This window comes from Phaenicophaeus curvirostris, chromosome 20 (assembly GCF_032191515.1).
Source record: "Phaenicophaeus curvirostris isolate KB17595 chromosome 20, BPBGC_Pcur_1.0, whole genome shotgun sequence".
Taxonomy (NCBI): domain Eukaryota; kingdom Metazoa; phylum Chordata; class Aves; order Cuculiformes; family Cuculidae; genus Phaenicophaeus; species Phaenicophaeus curvirostris.
Window position 1 is genome coordinate 11,031,480 of NC_091411.1, and position 22,691 is coordinate 11,054,170.

A 22,691-nucleotide genomic window follows, 5' to 3' on the forward strand; every position below is an offset into this window, starting at 1 on the left:
TATCAGTGGTTTGAGAAACGCGAAGCCTCACTTTTAGGTTGAACAAAAGGCTTCAGCGTTCAGTGGTGTTTTAGTGAACACTGGTGTGTCACAATAGACTGTGGCCTCTTTGGCAGGGTCCTCTTACACTGAACTGATAACAAAATTGCTGTGAAATCAGTGACCCCAGAGGGCTAGTGGGCACTGGGCAGCACTGATCTTGGCTGCTGGGGCAGCAGGGGTGGGTGAGGAGATAGACTGGTGTGGATTCTTCTCTGCAATCCCATTCTGCCAGCAGCTGGATATAGCTCAGAGAACTTGCCATGCTGTTCGTTTCTCCTGGGGGATGAGCAAACTGTAGCGGACTGAAATGCTGCAGTGAAACCAGTCGCATCTTAACTCCAGCTGAATTCCCTAATTCCAAAATGAAGCAGAAAAATATACAGGGCTTTTTTTTTATCCTGAAGTTTCCTTTTGATTTCAGAGAGATCACTATTGGCAGCTAGCTTTTGTTCTCTTCTAGAGTATTTCTGTGCAAAGACTATCAGCTGTCCATGAAAATCGGAGCTTAATCTTAGATTCCTTTAGTAAAATTAATTGACGTTGCCTGAGCAGTTTCAAGAAAGTTTCAACCAAAAGAAAAACCTTATGAGCTGTCCTGAAAATGAGAGGCAAGAACTGATAAACTTTTGTTGTTAGTGGGGAGTATTAGACTACGGTTCTTCCCCATTTAATGCTGCTTTAACTTCTATCATATCTTCCTGGTGGTGAAATTCGCTCTCACTGGGCTGGTAGTGGTTAAAGGTTGAAGTGGTGGGTTGATTTTTTTGAACAGATTCTTCATCACCTCAAGCAGAACGCCGAGCATGAAGGAAGAAAACTGGAAGAATATACTGCTAACATGAAAGATGAGAAAATGCTATTGGAGAAGGAAGTAACGTATCAACAAAAGAAACTGGAGCAGGCAATGGCAAAAGTAAAGCTGACAGAAGAAAACCTCAGGAAGCTGGAAAGAGAAGAGTCCCAACGTGCAGCACTTGAAGAAACTGTCAGGAAAAGCAGTAAGATTCATTGCACAAATAAAATTGTTTCCATCTGTGGGTTCAAAGTATAATGAAACCAACAAATATTTCTGTTAATCTCATGTGGTTTGACGTGGATTGACTCTCAATCCTTGACTTGCTAAAGGAATTGAAATTCTAAAGCCAACTAGCATTCTGGCCCCTCTCACCTTTTCTCAGTGTTTTACAAAGCGTTGCTCAGCAGATTAATGTGTTTGAAAAATACCTGATGTGTGTGAAACTTGCCAAGACTTGGACATTTCTGCTAATCAGGCTTGGTTTTAAAAAATGTCAATTGCAGAACATCAGCTCTCGGAAAAAGAATTACAGTTACAACAAAAAACCAGAGAAATACAGGCTCTTCAAAGGGAACTAGAAGTCTCCAAGTCTGAGCTGAACCACCTCCAAGATCAGATGGCATCAGAGAGGAAGAAAGCACAAAAACACATCTCAAGTCTGAAAGGAGCAATGAAAATACAAAGGGTGCGGCTGGAAAGAAAACTGCACGTAAGTCCTGGCTGAGGGGAGAATGGGGATCTGAGTTATTTTTAAACAGTAAAATTGTAGAACAACCATTTTCCATACAGGAGGGACAAAGCAATACGTGAATTTAATGACTAGACAGAACTTGAGGCAACCAGACTGTGCTGCAGAACACCTCTAGTTACTCTTTTTTAGTGCTGCTTCTGCCTTTTAAATTATAGAAATTGTGTTATGTGATTCACTTCCCTGCAGTGGCTGCTCACAGTAACAGCCAATGTTTCTGCATTCCCTAGGAACAAAAGCATGAAAATAACTGTGTGCAGAGTGATACCGCAGCTGCTGAGCAAGTAGAACACAGTAACCATGACCGAGGCAGGCGCGGTACGAAGGACCGTGGCCAGAGCCAGCAGGACTACGTGGATCCCCAGACTCAGGTATATATAACGGAGTGGCCAAGAACAGACACGTTTGAAGGAAAGCCACATCTACCAGACAAGTATATATTGTATTGGGCTTGAATCTCCTCCCGCTGCTGTGTCACAGTTAGAAATAGACCTACTTAAAATTGCCGTGTGATTTTCTCAGCTCCGGGGAAGTTAAGCTTTGGTAACGATCAGTAGGATCAGGCAGCTCAGTAATCCTGGCTTAAAAAGGAACAAACCAACTCCAGCCGTTCGGCCATGTGCGGAGCTGCTGGCGCAGGGCTGCCACGCTCGGAAAGCAGCATTCCAAGCTTCAGATCCTGAGTAGCACAACGGCACAGTCTCCTTCCCATCATGTTTGAATTACAGCCACCGTTTAGGCCAGTTCAAACGGATCAACCCCTCTCACCCAGTAAAACGAGGCCTGAAGAAGTCGTAATTTAAATGAATCGCTAAATGCTATCAAAGCTCAAAGCTGCTCGGTAGACACCTCACAACTTGTTGGCACCAACCTGGGCCAGGGTTGTCTTCTTTTGATACTTTAATTTAAATGGCGATTCCATGTTGTCTAACCCTTCCTTGTCCTTTAATGGAAGCAAGTTGCCTCTGTTGCCATTGGAGGGGCTTTGTAGGCAAAGTTTAATTACTATCAGGCTTAGGGTTGTGACTTGTGACTGTGATGGTTAACGCATAACCATTTCCCAAGTAAGCCTTGTTCAGTTACACAGGAACATCCCTCTGAACTGCTGATGTATCTGTAAGCTGAGGTCTGAGTGGTGAGAGTGTTCTGTGATGCAGGTTAAAACTCAAGACGACCTGGAAAAAAGACAAAGGGAAATTGAGGATGCAGCAACATTGCTTAAACTGGAGGTTGAAGATGAAATTAGGACAGAGTTCAAATCTTCAAGCCTGTCTTGTCTGGAACCACTGGAAGATTTGGAAGCATCTGCCGAAGCAGAGGGCAGTCTGCTGTGTGGATCAGATCACTGGGAGGAGACCAGCCCGTTTGCTGCTGCTGACAAAAGGCTCCTCTCACTAGAAGAAAAGCTGAATTTTTCTAAAGTCTTCTTACTGGTAAAATGCTGCTGTGTGTGTCTGCGCAGTACCTAGAACTGTGATGCTCCATTGCTGAATGTGCTTTTCTTTCCAGAAGGATGAACAGTGGCGAGGAGAGGCTCTCCGGGAAAAACTGCAGCAGTATGAGGATCGGCTGAAGGTGGGATCTCTCTTCCCTGTCACCCTGGTGGGTCCTTGGGTCCCTTTGGAAAATGCCTTCAGCAGCTCTGGGGGGTCCCCTCTGTCCATGTGGCTGCCTCCCCAGCGTCTTTGGGTGTCAACACAGACCTAGTAACTGCACGCTGTATCAAGATGAATAATTTTAATTAGCAGTTAATTGGATTTTTGAGTATTCCAACAAGATTCATACTATGGTGTGTTGGCACTGTGACAAACGCCAGCTCGGGAGCCCCAGCAATCACTGTAGCACAGGTGATGGACAAGGGCAGTCAGAGCTCACCTGTTGCTCTCACCTCAAGCAGCTCAGGGTAAGGCCATAAAACCAGAGTTTATTTTTGACTTGGGAGGAGGTGAATGATTTAAACCCACTTGCAAACCTGCTGCCATCTGCTTGTGGTTTGACTCTAGCGTTACCTCCCTTACAGCTTGATTTTAAGAGCATCAGACTCTTCAGATACTGTTGAACCCAACCCAAACTGGCTTTAAACACAACTCTGGGTGTATTTAGGCGCAGCTCCGGCACTGCCTGTCCAAGCAAGTGGAAGTGTTGATCCGAGGGAAGCGGCAGACGGAAGGCACCCTGCACAGCCTGCAGCGGCAGGTGGATGCCCTGGATGACCTCGTCAGCAGCACCTCTTCAGAGTCGCAGTTTCTCTCCTACAGCTGCAGCCTGCCCTCCCTTCACGATGCTGTGCGTTTAACCAAGCCCCAGGTGATGCTCTGCTGCCTACAGGATCTCTGCAGGGGGTTTAAGGACTTCTAGCTCACCCGCGGTCCAGTACAGCTGTGTGCTCGCCCTCTGGGAGCACTGGGTGGGGGTCCAGCAGCAGCTGCTTCTTTGAAAAGGGCGTGTTTTCCTCATATTGCTTGGTTTGGGTTTTTTTGTCTTTTTATTGTTTAAAAATTCAGATTTTTCTTGGTTTTTTTTTAATGTGACTTTAATTGAACCCATTGGTTTATGACTCAGACTTACTTTTCCTGCTTTTCCTAGGCTGCTCTGGGGCACTTTCCCCATGTTCCTGCTTGCGGGGAGCATCTCGGCGAGGGTCAGAGGTGAGGGGTGGCTGTGGCCCTGCTGGGGCTGTGGCTGGAGCCCTGGCTGTCCTGCGTGCTGGCGTGGGTTCTCAGGCCCTGTGGAAGCTTTCCTGTGGTAGCCCCGTGCTCGATGCTGGTTTGGTTCCTGGATGGGTATTTTCAAACAAATTGCTGGCGAGAGCTGTTCCTGGGTTGACCATCTCAAGCATTGAGCTCCTGCCCTCCTCGATCTTTCAGGAAGGGTTTTCTGCTTTTAATAATTGTCCAGCCTGAGCAGCTAGAGCTGTGTGGGTGGGACCTGGACCATTGCCTCCCACCTTTGAAGACTTCTACCTCACGGGTTTTGCTACCACTGACAAGAGCAGGGTGCAGGGCTGCTCCCTACTGTGAACTTCTGTGTCAAGTTGTATTTATATAAGGGTTTTTAAAGACTATCTTAAATGTGGATTTCAATCAATGTCCGGACCAATTTCTCCTGTTTAAGTGTACGTGCTTGGCAGTTGGTACTTCAAACTTCTAACAGAGTTCTCAGTTTCCCTGTTGCCAAATATACGGTTGTCTTAAATACAATTATTTTTGAATACTTAAAATAAACTTCAGTGATGGATGCTTGCTTTTAGCCAGGGCTGTCTGGTGGTTGTGTTGGGGGTTGCGCTGGTGTTGGTGTTTGTGTGGCTGCTGTAGCTGTGACCAGCTCGTTCAGAAGCGTAGAGCTGTGTGTGGCTACGGTTAAGGGTTTCATAAACAACCTTCCAAGGAACTTAGTCTTGCTTAGTAGTGGAAAAACCACTTTGTAAAGCATTCAAGGCAGCAGGAAATGGGACAGTTGCTCTTCCAGGCAGTGAGGCTACGCTGCCTCCATAGAGAACAGGCCTGTACCAAAGAACCTCTTCACCCTCCAGCAGGATCCTCACCCACACTGACCCTTTGCCAGCACTCTCTGTCTGTCCAGACAGGCTCTGCCCCTTCTTCTTCTCCCTACCAATCACTATAAACCTTTGCTCCCTTTTCCCTGGCAGTGAGAAAGACCCAGCGCTGCCCAGTTGTTCAGGCCCTGGCCTCTTACATCTTAACCAACATCACTGGGCTCCAGAAGAGCCCCGCAGCCTCTTGTGAGCAACCCAGGAGGCTTTTACCACTGATGATCCATCTTAAAAGATTAAACAACAGCAGGTAAATGCAAACCAGCAGGAGTTCTTGCACACCTCTGCCAGCAGCTTACTGAGACGCGTTGCTGGAGCCGTAGCCCGACTGCAGGCAAACAGGAGCCGCTGCGGGGCAGCTTTTGGGCTGTGCGGTAGATGGAAAACAGCAGAAGTGAGAATCACAGCAATCCCTGTTATAAAGAGCCCCCGCAGCAGGGGGGCAGCGTAGGTGGAGAGGGCCAGAGCACACAGCACACGGCACCGCGGTTTATCTAGATACAGGAACTTTATTTACAAATATTTAGATTAATAGCATCGTTACACCAAATGAGTACAGCAGTCCAAACAGAGCCTCTCGCTGACAGAACGGGAAGAGCCACTGTAACGTGCTCGGGAACACCGGCATTGCCCCTCAACCGCTGTAGGCATGGGAACGCTTGCTTCAGGCAGCAGCGGTCGTGGTCCCTGGGCAAACCCTCCGTGGTGCAACCCCGGGCTAAGCAGATGCATGGGCTGGAGCTCCTGAACAGACCCATCTACTGAAGGAGAGCAGTTAAAGGACTGACCAGACAGAACAAAGGGACAGTGCACAAGTTACCCAGCTCCTATTGTCTGCACATTCCAGTTTGGGCTTTTATTTAACATTGACTGTACAATAAGCTGGTACCACTGGTTACACATCTGAACATAGTGTAGTGTTAGTGTCTAGAGAGGGATTTTAACACTGCTTTGTATTTTAAACGCAGCAAGACCCAAGTTGGACATCAATTATGGTGAAGCTCTCACCCTCCTCCATTTTTAAACCATGTGATGTTAAACCATGTGGATTTGACCAGGTGAAGCTTCCCATGAGACACAACTGTGCACAGAGCGCCACACTCCAGCAAACCCCACCAGGTGCTCAGTGACATCCCCACCCCCAGCCTCCCTGTCACAAGTGTTACTGGCTGTGTCACCTGTGAAGGGCAAACTCGAAAGCTTTGTGAAGAAACCCTCGCACAAGACTGTGACCAAATACAAGAGCAGTTAAAACCCCTGGAGAGCGCACGCACTGTCCGACTGCCCAGCTCGGCTTCTGCCTGTCAAAGGTAGAAAAGCGTAAGGTGTGCGAGAGAACCAGCCTTTGTACAGGATGCGAGGAAGTCAATAACGCCAAACGCTTACCAAGGAGAAAAGCAGGTTAGCGCACTGCCGACTGCACCGAGCGGGGTTAGTAACATGGCAGGAATACACCACAGCGCGGGGATGAGAGATGGGTTCCACTAGTGTTAATTTTTGCACCGGAATTAGAGCCCAGCAGCCACTACCGACAGCGCAGAGTGAAGCCAGGTTAGTGCTCTGCATGATATCGCGCTCTGTCCTAGCAGGGCAGCGCGGTCAGAGCTCGCACTGTACAAACTGATATAGTCTCAAATACTGTCCTAGTGCCAGTCATCATTTTCTGCATTAAAATCATTTACACAAGATGTATTTAACTGTTAGCTCGGTTCCTTCTGATTTTATACATATTTACGTTCTGTTAACAAATGTAAAGGATCAAAATGGCAAAAAAAGACATAAAGCTATGAGCACAAGAAAGAACGGATTGTTTCCCTGCGCAAGCCCACCTGGTCCCTGGGACACGCCACAGGGAATTCCTTCAACAAAAGCACATGGATACAGAGCCCCTTGCTACCATCGGAGTCATTTCACAGCAAAACTCACTCTGTACTACGGACAGCTCAAACAGTTGGAGGTGGGGGAGAAAGGCCAAGAACCATAAAATTAAACCGTACGAGACAAAGCCCTGCGAAAGTGTGAAATCATGAGTCCAGCATCAGTGCTCCGTTTAAATTATGGATCGGTGACACTATCACAAGGACAATCAAGGAAAAAAAACTTCTAGATTTACCATGCAGGAGAGGTTTTATTACTCTACTTGCCTTTGATAACCTGATTACATCTAAGGTTGTTTAGCAGTTTAGTACTGTGTTAAACTTGTCTCAGAGTTTTAATTAAACCCAGTAAGATGTACAGAAGACAGGGAAGCGGTCGAAAGCACCACTTCCAGCAGACAGAGGTGAAGGGTCAGGAATGGAGCCAGGGAAGAGGTCACTAGCAGCCACAGCCTTCTCTCTGGGGCTGGGGTTCGCTGGTTAGCCGCCCCCCCTGCGGCGCCGACGGTTTGTGCTGTACACCTGACTCTGCAGCGTTCAGATCCAGGCTTCCGTCTTGGATATTCTGGTAGATTTTCTTGGCAGCCTCCAGGAACGCATCCTCAACGTTCTCTCCACTACGAGAGAGCAGCAGGAGTTAGGGGGTCACACTCAAGCAACACCATCATGTTATGAGGGCAGCTGGTGGGGACAGGTCACCAACTACATGCGGCTGCTACCCAGCCCTCTGACATGCAAGAGTTTGTGGTACATAAAGCAGATGTATCATGGTCACTTGTGCCCACACGCACACATTGTATGCTCCAATGATGTCTTTGCACCAAATCAGCTCACTTTACTTCAACTGGTCTTTGCCTGAAGTGGAGCAAGTGGTCTAATTTCCCTACAAGTCCAAGCTGACACGATGGAAACTGCTATGCACACCTTACCCTGGAAGAACTCACAAGTGCTTTAGGCTTGTATTTGTAGAACCCTCCTAACACCTGAGCTCTGTAGCTGTACTTAAGTCACAACCAAAATATTCCTCTTACACAGACCTCATCCAAGACATACTCTTAACAAAATTAACTTACGTTTTTGCACTTGCTTCAAGGAACAATAAACCTGTTTGGAAACAGAGGTTGAACAGTCAATGCACAATACACTTCAAAGAGCCCCAAGCCAGTCACATCGAGACCTTCAGATCACGTGCAAGAGACTATTTTAGCGCTAAACGGCATTTTGTGACTAAGTTAAGGCATCACGACAGAAGCTGATTTCTAGAGCTAAGAACAGTTAGAGCCAGACTGTCAGAGGCACTGTAGAAGTTTATACGTATAATGACATTACTCTAGCAGTGAAAGCTTGCAGCTATCAGTGCTGAGGATTCACTTTAACACTGCTATCTTGTAGGAAATGTAACAGCTCAAGAGAAAAAACACACCATTTTCTTCAGCAAATTGTTTGGCTTCTTCATACGTAACATCCCTCTGTGCTTCCAGGTCTGCTTTGTTTCCTATGAGGATTATCACCTAGTTCAGAGGAGAGAAAGTTAGTCTGGAACAAAACTCATTAGCTTTTCCACTACCCTCACATGATGAATAAGACAAAAGCCCAAAGGAAATATACAGAAATGTCTAACAGCAAAGCCCCACATCATCAGGAACACGCTGCTCCAGCAGTGCCCCCGCTGTAAAGTCAGGGATAGCATCTCCCACTGGCACTTCCAAGTGTGTTAGGCTGTTCTCGCGAGGTGAGGTCCTAACCAGCAGTGGGCCTACTCTTTATTCACAAGCGCTGTACTCTGCGTAACTTCTAATTGTTTAATCATCTGCTGATCCAGCCAGAATCTTTAAGAGTTCTCTTTCATCACAGCAGAGTCTTCCCGGGAGCCTCATGCTCAAGTACTTTAGGGGCATTCAGAAAAAGACTGAAGGAGAACAGTCTTGTGATGTGGCCAAAAAGATGCAGAACCACTTCCCCCAACCCCTCCAGAGAGTCTGATCAGCTCTGCTGGAGTCCAGTTTGTTTTCCAGTCTAAGACAAGACTGCATTCACCTCGTCACTGCCACAAAGCAGGAAGGAGTAGCAACAGTTAAGGTTTTTCTGAGTTAATCACAGCTTTGTTGCCAGCTGCTGAGCACAGGCCCCTGAAAGGCAAGCAGCACAACCAGACTCCTAGAAGAAACCACTGCTTTCCTGCACAGGAGCCTACGCATTCCCTCCAGCTGCATGAAGGGAAGAGTCACCGGATACTGCACAATGGGGACAGTGGGAAACTCAGAGCTAAATAACCGAGTGAACACAGGCAGCTTAGTTATGCGAACACTGCTACCACTGCAGATGCTGTGGCCTAAGCCTTCCACCTCAGAGGCAGCCATCCTCCTTTGAAGCCACACAAAGCCCAACTTACAGTATTTGGATTGGTGAGGTTCCTTGCATCTGTCAGCCAGCTGCTTAAGTGATTATACGTACTTCTTCTGCAAAGAACCAATGGAGCACAGTTTCAGCTACAGCATTCCTTAAAACACATACGTGCTAACAGCACAGTTGGCATCCATTCAACACCCAACGTCTGCCACCCCTGTTCTCCCCAGGCCCTACAAAGACAAAGCAGCAGTCGCATCTTCTTTGGACTCCGACCTAGGTTTCAACAAGTCAACTTTGAAGCCACAGAGCAACTCTCAACGCACGTGGGAGGAGCAGGTCCCCACTTCCAGTGCTGCAGGTTTTAAACTTGCACAAGGACAACATTTATACAGTTCTCTGCAGAGCACATGCCAGGGTTTCCTGACAAATGCTCTCAGGCAACAGCCCACAGCAGAAAAGATTACTTAGGTTTTAATCAAGATGTAAGCAGATATACCTACGCATGCAGAAAAAAAGGTGCTTTAAGAATATCAAGAACATCCCCAAAGTAAGACAGGAGACATGAAAGCCAAACTATTTCATGCTGCGCATCTGATTAGTTTGTATTTTAGCATCACCTATAATTTTCATCTATAAGAGGAAGGCAGGACAGCTTCAATGCAGTCTGGTTTTGTTGGAGGACCAGCCTGGAAAGGGGCCTGGCAGGCAGACTTCTCCAATGCTCTCACCCACAGCACGTTCACACAGCCCACTGCGACAGAGGCAAGGTTCTATCCTGTGTCTGCTCCCATAATACTCCTGCCAGGACAGCAACAGTACCCATTGCCTCCCAGGAAGGAAAAAAAGCCATGTACGGAAGAACAGACTTTAAGGACAAATCCAGTTCTTTAAACAGCCTCAACATAGGCAGTCAAGGCCTGAAACAGTGCGATCCTCAGCAGAGAAGTTTCCCAAGAAAAGCCTGTCTGATAATTCTTTATGTTTCATTTTCAGTTCTCTGAATACTTATGTATTTAGATACAGTGTGGTAAGCTTCACACAGAAGGGCAGAGACAGAGTCCATTAGATCAAGCCAATGGAACAGACCAGACTGTACGTAAGAGGTTGTGGCATCCCAATCGCTCGCCCAGCACATGGAGCTGTGGTACAAGACGCACCAGCCAACGGCGCCTTACCTGGTAATGTCGTAGACCATGAGCGCTCCTGCTGCTCCTCTGTAGTAGCTTCGTGTGACAGCCCTGAACCTCTCTTGTCCTGCTGTATCCCAAATCTGTAGTTTAATTTTTTGGCCACTAACTTCAATTATTCTTGTGCCAAATTCAACACCAATTGTGTGGGGACAGTCCGCCATAACTGCCATGAAGAACAAGAGCAAAGATCAGATCTTTCTCGCACAAGGCCTCCTTGCTACAAAGACATCGCTAGCGCCAGCTGTCAGGTCTCTGTACTAGATTGTCTGTCTCTAAGAATGCATTTTTACAGCTACAGTACCCAAAATGTATCACTCAACTAGCACTAAAATGTGGGATTTCCTGAACTGCTGTTATTTTTAAAAGCAGGTATCTGGTCCCTTGCATTCCCTGATGCGTGTACACAGATGCTATTTGGCCACACGTATCAGATGGTACCAAGTCAGCTGGTTTTCTGTCCTTGCAAGAGTGGGCAAATATTTTAATGCAGCAGGAAAAGACAACTTCGAGGGAATTACCAAGATAGAGTTAGTAGTCTGTAAAATGCTTCAAAACCAGATAACAGCATTGTTTCAGACTGCACACAAGAAAAAGCCAGTTCTATAAGTAGCTATCGGCATAGCAAATCAAACCCAAAAGAGCATCTTTTCAGTTATAAGAAGCCCATTTTAATAAGCTTTTTTTTTTTAAAGATCAAGAAAATACAAGAAGGATGAGCATCCATTGAAGTTATCTACAGTCTGTGACCATCTGGCAGCAGAGGTGTTCACCATGTCACTCTGTTGGGTTGTGCTGCTTTGGCTAAAGAACAGGACACAGCTCCACCAACGATCTGACCATATGCAAAGCAGCATTTAAACAATTAGCTGACATGGATTTTAATTAAAAGCGTCAGGTAAAAAGACCTATTTCTACTAGAAAACAGAAGTGTTTTAAACTGTAGCTCCTACCCACTTACTGCCATACCTTGTGTAGCACACAGCAGAGGGTGACTTTGTACTAATTAATACCTACAGACTTATCCATTGAGTGCAAGCTTCATGGAAAGCTGTAAGAGCTAATAAGCCCCTGCAAACCCCAATGCAACACACATTATTAAGAAGAACTGAAACTAGCTCTTCATCAGTCATGATAGCATACACGAAAAAAAATGTTACAGCTGAGACAGTGCAGGAAGCCTTAAACCTCATCACACAGTGCAGCCCCACTGTCAGGAGTCACAGCGGCTACAGAGGAGGACAGGGTGACTTCGAAACAAATCTTTTCTCTCTTTCTGAAGTCCTTGAAGCACCAAAACACTCCCAACTGCTTGTGCTCAAGCTACACCAATACTGAAAACATGCAACTTTCAGACAAGAGATTTCACTTTGTTCCATATCAAAGTTCCCCAGAAAAGCTGTTTGAACAGACTCCGTCTTCCCACTCATCCCAGGCAGGACTGCCTGAAGCAGCAGTCTGGCCATTCACGTTTTGTTCCTACATCTGCAGGAGTGAAAACAATTCTGACCAAGGACAATACAAACCCATACAGATTAAGACAGACACCACAAGCTCATGCATGATGGAAGAAAAAGAGGCAGGAAAGAGGGATGAAGCACGCCAGTTAGAATAAATATTGTGAATTTAAATACTCACACTTCTTTTCTGTAAACTGATGAAGCAAACAGGACTTTCCTACACCCATGTCCCCTGTTACAGAAAGAATGGTTAAGGCTGACACCACATCACTGTTGCAACAAGCACATTTTCTTCACCCTCAAACAAACAGTAAAGAGACAGAAAGTGCTTCCTTCTCAGGCCCAGTGGGCAGAGTTCTACACCTGGCTATGGTCCTCATATTGGCAACTTCTGCAATACAGCTTTGGTAACAGGCACAGGGTTGCAAGCAAGGGTGGAGAAGAACATCCAAAAGATAAGTTAATCTGTATTGCTGATTTTGCAGCCATATTTTACAAGAAGCAGACCTGTAAGAAACATTGAAATGTAAACCCACCTTTTGCGTGTTTGTCCTGCTCCTGTCTGACTTGCAGTTACTGGAGAGGACACCAAAAATACTGACAACTATCAAACACACCAAGAAATCACTCTACTTCCATCAATCTACTTACACAACGCTAACAGTGAGAAGCAGCAAGATTTTTTAAGAACCACCTTTTCCACAGGCTGCCACTGTCACAGCAGCCTGACTTACAAACCATTACAGTAAGATTGCAGATCACTTACACCTGCACAAGATCATTAAGAATTAAACAATTAACAAGACCAGTTCTTCCAGGACAGTAATAGATGCAATCAAGTCCCCAACTCTAAACAGCCAAAGAAGCCACAGCTAAAAGCAACATTTAAACACAAAACAGAGCCCAACACAGGTATATAAGCAATGGATTCCAATTAGTGCTTTTGCTTCCAACATAGATTCTAAGACCTTTCAGGCCAATGATGCAGAGGCAGAGTGCTATATCAAACCTGAATCAACACAACATCCCAGCTGTGGTGATTCCCATTAATATTTTTCCTATGTCAAATGGATTTAGCAATTTTTCTAAATATAAACTTAATTTGGGGATAAAAGGACCGCATGCACATGTTTTTAGAATGCCTTTTTCTCTAGTGCTATGCAGAAGGCTGAGCATCATGACCATAATAGCAAAGATCAAGAATAGTGTAGCATGTCAGTCAAGAAGAACAGTTACTTTTAACAGTAACTCAGCAGTAAAGCTTCGGAGCACGTGTGGTCTGTAAGGAGTTGAGGTTGGACAGGAATCACTACTGTTCAGCAAGCAACATGTAAGAAAAGCCAAGAGCAGCAGAGGCACAGGTTGTGGGCAGGCTGTCATGCAGATACACACTGACACAAATAGGTACACGCCCTATGATACTTACCAATAATGATGTACTTAAAGATGTAGGAATAGTTGTAAGGTGCAGTTGCCATTGTGGCACTAAAACAAAAAACAGAAAACATCAGAGCTGCTGCTTGTTCACTGAACTCGACTCAATTCAACCAATTTCCTTCACAGAAGCAAACAATGCCCCTCACCCTTCCTCAGCCCCTCCACTACATTCACAGTAGTTCCCCACAGTCACTGTATTAGTGCCAGAGACCTTCAGCAGAACTCCCAAATCATTTGCTCTGCAGCCCTGTCACAGAGGCCACCAAGTAGGAACATGCTCTGCGTTGTACTGATACTCATCCGATTGTATGCAGAAAGAATTACAGGTTTTGAAAAGCTCTGGTACCTCCAGTAGAGTCCCTGAGTAGACCAATGCTCAGCCAAACAGCTGATACATGAACTGCAAGTAAAATCCGACTCCAGAAGAAAAATCTGAAGATGTTTAATACCAGCAATTTGGTACTACCTCACACTTCTGAGACTTGCAAGAGGAACAAAGGAAACAGTGCAGCTTGCATCAACCAGTGGAGAATTACTTAAAAAGACAGCACAAAAACGCTGCAGTAGCCATAACTGGGTCTGGACTGCCACATGTCTCTATAAGCCACAAATCAGATGTTCAGGAAGTTAGTTAATATCCCTGTGGCTTTGTCAGCAAAGCAGCACTACAACAAGGTTTAGCAATTTCTCTCTTTTATTTCCTTAAATACACCTCAGGGATCTGGTAAGATTTACTCACTAATCTATACTCTAGAGTGGATTGAAGTAATAGTCAAAATTAGCTTAGCGTAAATACTTCCAATATTCCAGTTTTCCTATGCCTTCCTAGATGCAGGAGGAATTGGAACTGTCTTCAACTGTGTAAACCTGCAAGAAGTACTAGTTGGCTAGCTTGCCAACTAATACATCAGTTAACCAGGACTATGAAGTCTATACAGGCCAGACACTGCCAGTTAACATAACGGATGTGAAATGTCCGCTTTTGTCCCAGGTTTTGAGTTACACTAGATATAGCATTATCAGCTAAGCAAGTGGAAAATTTCTACTAGGAATTCACCATTTCCTTTCCTGCTCCTGCATGGCAGATGGCCAGCCACCAGAACACCGCAGTGGTACTTAACAGAGAACACTGCTCTAGCCTAGGAAGATTTTCACCCAAGTCATGTGTCATCCACATGACAAATGCAACCAGCAGGGTAAAGAAATAAACATGTAGGGAAGTGTGCAAGCCTGTAACTTTTCAAAAGCAAAGTATTGTTTCTGCAACCTCAATTAATCCCCAAGAGTGAGCTGCAGTCATAAGGAGGTGCCTGACAAAAATCTCATTCACAGCACACAGCCAGCAGCCACCACTTCAGAGCAGAGGTTTAAAGCAAACGCTCTTATCTAGACTTTGGCAGAGGAACAACTCCAGCTGGTCGTTAAGAAGGGTTTACTGTGTGCCAGTCGCTGATCTGCACCTTGCCTTTCCTTTGTGCTTGGCTCAGGATATGGAAACTCTGCAGTCCTACCCCAAGCAGTACACAAAGCATCTACGCTGTCCTACATACACACACCCTGCCCTACTGAACCAAGGCAGTGAGCAAAAGACACTTTGGAACAGTAATTCCTGTATGTGTTGGCAAGACGTAACTCCACTCCATGTGCCACACAGCTCCCAACAACAGTCATTTTCAACAAAACACTTCTAGAGGAAAGTCTTTGGCCATAGCAGAGGGGAATGCCCCACAGCCATCTCGCATCACCTTGTCCTCCTCAATCTCCAGCAGCAATCTCTTCGTGGACAGAGAGCTTCTGCTGTGCTGAGTAAGAATTCCCATCCATGATGGAACATCCACTGCCCTTTACTGAGCAAGACAACAACTTCACCGCCTTATTTCCCAGAAGCAGAGATTCCAGGGTTAGTATCAGCTTCGATATGTGCATTGATTATTTTCAACACCAGCAAATTAAGACAAGTAACATCTTCACAGAGTCCAGAATTCCTATGTCACAGTGGAAACATCCAATGCTTCAAGTATTCTGAATACACCTTCACATGTCATGTTCTTCCTCTTCTCCAGCATATCCCAACAGCAGCAACATTCAAACTGAGCATCCCTGGATACAATCCAATCCAACCCAACCCACTTGTCTATCCAGAGGACACTGCTTGCCACTTGCTTTCTAAGTAAACCTAGGAGGACTCTGATCACAACTCAATTCAGTCCAATAAAAGACAAAGCTGAACTGGAGGATTAGGAGGTATGGAAGTGACAGTACAAACAAAAACCTCAAAAAGGCCAATCTACGCACACAAGTACTTCAGGAGGAGAGCAGGAACTGTTTTCCACAGAAAACAGCAGGTACTACAGTCACAAAAGAGAAAGGCGAAGGCACTGAGAGCACCAATACCATCTGGTCTGACAGATCTCCAGTGTGTTCCGAGGACGGCAGTATCAAGTGACTTCCACTGCTTTAAAATAAACTCAGCACTGTAAACTCCGAGAGAGGCAATCACTCATGTGGCCATGAAATCTGTCCTGCAGGAACACAGGTGACCCTCTATTCCTTCACAATTCTAGCTGGGACACTGAGCACTCAGAAATGCTCAGACAAGTCTCATGTTTCTGAGCGCCTGACTTCACAGCACTGCTGTACGTAACAAGTGAGTGAACACCTCTTGGTATCCAAGCTTGTAAGCAGCGTTACTGGAAGGTGAGGAAAACTTTAAAATAAAGAATGGACAAACTGGAAACTCTGTGCAGGCTCTATCAAACTGAACTGGAAATTAGTTTCTTCACCACAACCTTTACTGCTAGATATTCATCTCTATTTGACAGGCTGGTTTTGTTTGCTAAGACTCATTACACTCTTTAAGTAAAGAGGACTGACTATGCCATTTTGATATAAAAGAAACTGTCACTGCTTTGTAACACATGCATCAAAATCAGCTCTCATTTCAAAGTGAGAGTTAGAAAAACAAATTCTGTGCTAGGCAACAAAATCTGTTAAGAAATGGGTGGGAAGGGAGGACTAACCTCAAGCCAGGTCTCGTTGCTGAAAAATCATGCCCACTTATTAGGTCCTAAAGGAGGCAAGATACCACCCCACAATGCGGTCAGAACCAGCACCGTGCCTGTTCTACAGCCTGAAGAAATCAATTATTAATGGCAATATCAAGAGAAATTCACTCACTTGATGAGACCAGGCCTTCTCTCAAGTGCCAGAGAGCTGCTGCAGCAGTTGTGCCTGACACAGACAGATGTACAGAAAGCTTGCAGAAGCACAGATATCAAGTTTAAACACAATTACTGGAGTTAACTGAACGATAAAGCAACCAAGAGTCACGTTACAGAACAGGATTCTGAAATACTCCAAATTATTATTAAAGGTCAGGAATTTCTCCTGGAAAAGAGGTGACTTCTTTGAAAAGACCCAACCAAATACCAAACTTTTAAATACTTCAAATTCCAATAAGGCTTAGCAGGAATTTGAACTGAACTCAGATCTTGGAATAAAACTGATATTCCTGAAGGAATCTGAGCTGACGGGGAAAAATGAATGCAACAAATTAAACATAGTAGCCAATGTGAGAATTCAGCCTCAGGAAACTTCCAGCTTCAGCACTGACTACAGATGAAAGGAGGAAGTCTGAAGAGCAGTCTGCAACAGGATTCAGCAAACACAAAATACCAGCTGCATGTTAACATGAAGGGTTGATAGATGCTGATAGCACCACCCATCTAGAGAGCCTGGAGATCCACCTCCACTTCACAGCCTTCTGTTCCAGACACGAATCTCAGTAATCCCAGTACAGGGGCTGGGGCCTTCCTCTGGGGAGAGCCAGTGGACGTGAACTGCAGGACTGAAGAAGCTGCACACGGGTACAGGTAGCTCACCTTCAGCCACCGCTGACATCATACAGTGTGACACCAAGTCAACCAACCGCGAACTCACTGTTAACAGAGAGCAAAGCAGTTACGTCTGGAAGCTTGGTCTACCTGCCATCTTCCTTCCGGGAAAGCCTGCCAACTCTGAATAAGTTCTGGCTCCCTTTTCAGAGGTAGCACTTTCCCAGAGTTGAGAGCATTATTTCATGAGGGCAACCAGCCAGAGGACCATGCTTCATGATACACAGACTTCTGCTGCTTTCAAAGCCCGTACAACTGATTTCTGTATCACAGTTGGGGCAGAAGTTTTACAAAGAACAATGAAACAATAATCCATTTTTTACCCATCAACTTCTCCCTTCAAGGCTTCTTTTTATTCATAAAAAGTTAAAGATGACCTAATGACACACTGATGACCCCTCTATTTCCTCTAACCAACAAGCACTACACAGGTACTGACACCTCTCTGCAGCTGTATTTCAGGTATCAGCACACATCTGTATACACTGAGATAAAGTTGTTCCAGGCATACTGCCCTAACATTCTTTATCAGAATAACATAACCGTAAATATCGTAACCGCACCAGCTTTTGCAAGACCCATGCAGTCCCTTCCAGCCCAACTCAAGGACGCAGTCAGCTTCACCTCTACACTGGATACCATTTGCATGGAGAAATTCCAGAGCTGCATGCTCAGCATGAAGCGGGTGTGTTACCAGAAGAGAGAACCTGTATGCACAGGTTTTGTCAGACACCGCATGAGGCCAACCTACAACGCGGTGACACCCCTGAACACAGTCACCGGTCTCAAACTCAGACCTGTCTGGTTATTACAGCTCCCCTCACAAACGTACCACTCCGCAGCCGGAGGATGGCTGTTCGGTTACTGTGAAGCAAGAGGAATTTTGTACTTCACTTGCCCATGCTGGTGTTCTTTCAGTCATTCCTCAAGGAGAGGCAACACGAGAGGATCTCACAGTTGACGCCCAGTTCCATTCTCTAGAAGGCAATGCCACCACACCATTCCTTTCACAAATTTAAGCAACTTTTAAGGAGCTGTTAGTTTTTACACGTGGAAGAAACATCAGCTGCATACAAGGGGAACTGTAAGCAACCAGTAATAACTATCAGCTTCTAAATCCTTACACAACATGAACAGGTAGTTATCCTCTTTCCCAGGGCAGTCTTCCTTCTCCTCCTTGCATATTTACATAGATGTTAATTAATAGTGAGCAGTGAGAAAAGATGAATAAGGTGGGGAAGAACGGGGAAGAGGTAGAATTGTTTCAATTCATAGTTGTACCATTCCCCTGATGAAGACTTTTGTCAGGCATATAAAACAACACAGTCCAACTGGTATCCAACTTTAGAGTCTGTAATTGCTTCAATTGTGGTCGTCTGTCAAATCACACCATCCTGGAAGGCAATATCAGTTCTGTTATCAATTAATACACCCAAGCAGTGAATTTGTGTCAGTCTGCTGCCCACAAGCCATGAGATCTATTACAATTAAATTTCATTGTGGCTCTCACCAAGGACACTTAGGTCCTCCTACACATATAAACATCTTGCCCTCTTTAAGATGACAGTCCTGCAGCCTCCCTGGCCTGTTTGTTTATTTTTGCATGCTTGTCTTTAGAAAGCCCAGAGACTGATCCCTCAGGAGTCCCACTAGCAGCCCAATACTTTCACAGCTATCTAACATCATTACTTGTTGCTGGCCAGTTCTTTACTCATACTTCAACTCTTCTGGTGTCATCCTCTCCAGCTTTCCCCATGTGGTTTTCATTAAAGCATCCAGTTAGCACAAGACAGCAAATCTTAGATCAGACAGCAAGCCAGCATGCTCCTTATGACCTGCTGTTGGAGATCCCTTTGCATTTCCTTATTATTTCCACATCCAGTTACTCTTTCCCCAAAAGAATAACTACGGGGCTCAGACTAGAACACATTTGCTATATTCTTTAACCCTATGAAGCACCTTACCTCAGCCTGAGGTCTAATGAGCATTTCTAAAGACTTCACAGGCCTTTGCTGCTCTTCCTACACAAGAACTTTGACTTTATTCATACCATCATCTCCTTTCTGATTTTCCTCAACAGCTCTTCAGTCATACATACACTGCATTGGTTATCCTTCCTTTTCATGGTTTCACATCCTGCTCCATTAAGTTCCTCCATTTTGTTTCCTAAACTTCCTGCATTTATATGCACACACCTCGTTTATTATAGACCACACCCCAGCACCACAGCTACATTTAATATTGCTTACCTGTCCTCACCACTTTCTCTGATGACCCTTCTCTCAGCCATAGTTCTTTATCCACCCGCAGATCCCCCATTTCTCCTACTTTCCTCTCCCTATGAAAGCCTAACCTGTAGCACATGTCTGTGTTCATAGCAGGAGAACCAAGTTCCAGAGGCATCAGAGAAGTTTAGAGACGGCAAGAAACAAGGAGAGTTCTATCAAACTCTCAGTCTAACAAATCAGAACAACATCCAACTGTCGGGAGCCATCGCCCTGGAAAAAATAAATCAAACGCATTTGAGAACAACATTAGGCGAGGTCTGCCTCTGTCGTTGCAGGAAGGTACAGGGAAATGAGAACAATCACAAGCAGGTTCCAGTAGATGCACAGGAGTAAGCAAGTAATTTTACAAGATCTATTTACATTTTAAATCCTAGTTCCTCCAGTATAACAAGTCTGTTTTCAAACCACCATCCTTCACAACAGCTTTCTTTTTTTATTATTATTATTCATAAAATGGAAAAGGCTTTATGACAGATTCATGATATTTTCAAATCCCCACAGGAACCTGGCAAATTCCTGTTTAATCTATATCAAACTACGTGATATTTAGTTATTAAATCCCCCAGGGCTGGGATTTTCTTCCCCTTCCTAATGCCCAAGCACAAGACACCTTCAATCCAAACCACGACAGAAATCAATCCCCAAACCAATGCATTCTATGTGATGTCACCTGGCTACTGGAAAAGTCAAACTGCCAACTTGGGATTTAAAATGATCTAACATACAGCCATCCTAAGTAAACCTTGTTCGCAAAAGGGCACTTTTACCTCTGTGAAAAAATGTCAAATAACAGCAAAGCCACTCTACTTCAGAGGCCTGGAAAGCAAAGTCCACATCAAGTAACCTCCAGAGCCACAGAGCCGCTGCCAGAGACCCCAACACAAACACACACCATTTCTGGCTTTACTGCAAGGATAATTCCATACAGTTTTAATTCAAGACAAAACTCTCCTCAGATGTTATAAAACCCTCGAGTGCACTGCAAACAGGCACTACACAATCAGGTGACAGAACAGAACTTCTTTGCTCTGTACAGCCCTATTAAGCACGGAGAGAATACAGTGCACAAGTCCAGGATCATTTAGTTGGAAAAGACCTTTGAGGCCCTGTCCCAGGCTGTCCAGAGAAGCCGTGGCTGCCCCATCCCTGGAGGGGTTCAAGGCCAGGTTGGATGGGGCTTGGAGCCGCTAATCCAGTGGGAGGTGTTCCTGCCCATGGCAGGGGTTGGAACTGGGTGGGCTTTGAGGTCCCTTCCAACCCAAACCATTCCACGACTCTATTCTATGATTCTATCATTGAGTCCAACCATAACTGGCACTACCAAACAACCTCTGAGCACCTCATCCACCTGTCTTCTAAACCCCTCCACAACGCTGCTGGGGCTTTCTGGAATAAGAAGTGCCATTGACCTCAGGGAAGTTATTGTTCTGCTGAAGTTCACGGGTCAACAGGGACTCAAAGCGCAGGTGACAGGGCCCACACACAGAGTTTGGCCTGGCAGCCCCCTCCCTTCTGCCAGGGCTGCAGAACCCGGCCCTGCCGAGAGAGGACGAGGAGAGATAGAGGGGGAAACAGAGGGAAGACAGAGGGAGAACGAGGGGAAAGAGAGGGGACAAAGGGGAAAAGGAGGGACAGTGTGAAAGAGGGGGGACAGAGAAGGAGCAGAGGGAAAGGGGGGGGGAGGGAGGGGACACAGAGGGGGGAAAAGGGGAACGACGAGGAGCAGGGGGAACGCCGGGGAGCAGAGGCCGAGGCCTGCGCCGCTCGGGGCCGGGCGCGGTCGGGGCCGCCCCTCGGGCCGTACCTGGTCTCGGGGCACTGTCGGCCGTGCAGCGTGGCTGTGTGGGCGGCGGAGCGCGGCGGCGGCGGCTCAGCGCTGAGGCTCGGGGCTGGGGCAGCGGCCGGGCCGGTGTCCGCCTGCGCGGGGGCTCCCTCAGGCGCGGCTCCGCTGCGGCCCCATCACCCCCCGCACCCAAGATGGCGGCGCCCCTCGCACGGGGTCTCCCCGCCCGCTCTCGAACGGGCGCCGCGGCTGCACAAAGGTGGGCGCGAGAGCCCGCGCCCGCAGCCAATCGCCGCGCCCCGCGCCGCGCCGAGGCCACGCCCCCCTCCGCCGGCGCCAGGGGCGGGGCCGGGGAGTGCGGAGGAGGGGGCGTGGTCTGTGAGGGGGCGTGGCCTCGGAGGGCGGGAAGGGGCGGGGCGCGCGCCGAGGGGCGGGAAGGGGCGCGCGCCGCCGCGTTGGCGCCACAGGGGGTCCCGCCTTTCGCAGGGCCTGAGGCGGAGCCGGGCGGCCTCGGCCTCGAGGCGGGGCTCGCGCCCCTTGGCACTCGCAGCCCGGCTCCACAACGCCTTGCGGGAGGGTTTGTGGGGCTGGCAGTGTTCTCCTCCCCTTCCTCTTCCTGGATGGTCTCTGGGAGCGGGAGCGCGGATGAAGTGTGGTGGGAGAGTTGGGGTTGTTCAGCCTAGAGAAGAGAAGGGTCCAGGGAGACCTCAGAGCAGCTTCCAGTGCTGAAAGGGGCTCCAGGAGAGCTGGGGAGGGGCTCTTGATCAGGCCGTGGAGGGACAGGATGAGGGGAATGGTTTTCAGCTGAAAGGGGAGATTGAGGTGAGATCTTAGGGAAAAATGTTTTCCTGGTTGTCAAGAAAAGCTGTGGCTGCCCCATCCCTGGAGGTGCTGAAGGAAGCTGGTGCTCCAGCAGAGTCCAACAATGCTCAGGAACCATGGGGAGCTGTTTCTGTCTCCAGTTTCCAGCAAAATCAATGCTATAGCTCATGTATTTTACTCTGTCCTCTGATGGGCTTTACCCTGATTGTTAGTTTTCGTTTTGATTTTTCACACGTGCTTTTTAAAAGCCCACAGCAGGAAATATGAAAGACCTAAAAACACAAGACGCTGTAGACATCTCACAGATCATGTATGAAAAAAACCAACCAAACAAAACAACTCGGTGATCCAGGAGATGGAAAAAAGGAAAGAAAAGTAACACTGAGGATCTTCTGTGTCTCCTGCTCAACAAACTTCCCCAGACTCTCATCTCGACATGCAAATCGTCCTCAATGT

At 46.6% G+C, this 22,691-nt stretch overlaps 3 protein-coding genes across 6 annotated transcripts in view; 2 read left to right on the forward strand and 1 right to left on the reverse strand.

Annotated features, from left to right (window-relative positions):
- The window catches only part of CNTRL (centriolin), a 30,048-nt gene extending 25,213 nt beyond the window's left edge, over positions 1–4,835 (forward strand). For all 3 annotated transcript variants that reach the window (XM_069873336.1, XM_069873337.1, XM_069873338.1), the window contains 7 exons: positions 815–1,040; positions 1,342–1,547; positions 1,817–1,957; positions 2,744–3,019; positions 3,096–3,161; positions 3,690–3,893; positions 4,173–4,835. In XM_069873336.1, the coding sequence (XP_069729437.1) occupies positions 815–1,040; positions 1,342–1,547; positions 1,817–1,957; positions 2,744–3,019; positions 3,096–3,161; positions 3,690–3,893; positions 4,173–4,238 (1,185 nt within the window). In that variant the 3' untranslated portion in view covers positions 4,239–4,835. The remainder of the gene's footprint in view (positions 1–814; positions 1,041–1,341; positions 1,548–1,816; positions 1,958–2,743; positions 3,020–3,095; positions 3,162–3,689; positions 3,894–4,172) is intronic.
- A 2,412-nt stretch (positions 4,836–7,247) lies between these two features.
- Positions 7,248–21,643, reverse strand: RAB14 (RAB14, member RAS oncogene family). Of its 2 annotated transcripts, XM_069873389.1 has the most exons (8): positions 21,435–21,643; positions 13,439–13,497; positions 12,191–12,244; positions 10,541–10,718; positions 9,409–9,475; positions 8,440–8,527; positions 8,090–8,120; positions 7,248–7,633 (listed from the first exon to the last, which is right to left on the reverse strand). In XM_069873389.1, the coding sequence occupies exons 2-8, from the start codon at positions 13,488–13,490 to the stop codon at positions 7,456–7,458; spliced, it is 648 nt and encodes a 215-aa protein (XP_069729490.1). In that variant the 5' UTR covers positions 13,491–13,497; positions 21,435–21,643; the 3' UTR covers positions 7,248–7,455. The 2 variants fall into 2 exon arrangements, with proteins under 2 accessions (XP_069729490.1, XP_069729491.1); XM_069873390.1 differs by lacking the exon at positions 12,191–12,244.
- A 19-nt stretch (positions 21,644–21,662) lies between these two features.
- The window catches only part of GSN (gelsolin), a 31,304-nt gene continuing 30,275 nt past the window's right edge, over positions 21,663–22,691 (forward strand). Inside the window, exon 1 of the mRNA XM_069873386.1 lies at positions 21,663–21,672. The gene's annotated coding sequence lies outside the window, so the exon portion shown is untranslated. The remainder of the gene's footprint in view (positions 21,673–22,691) is intronic.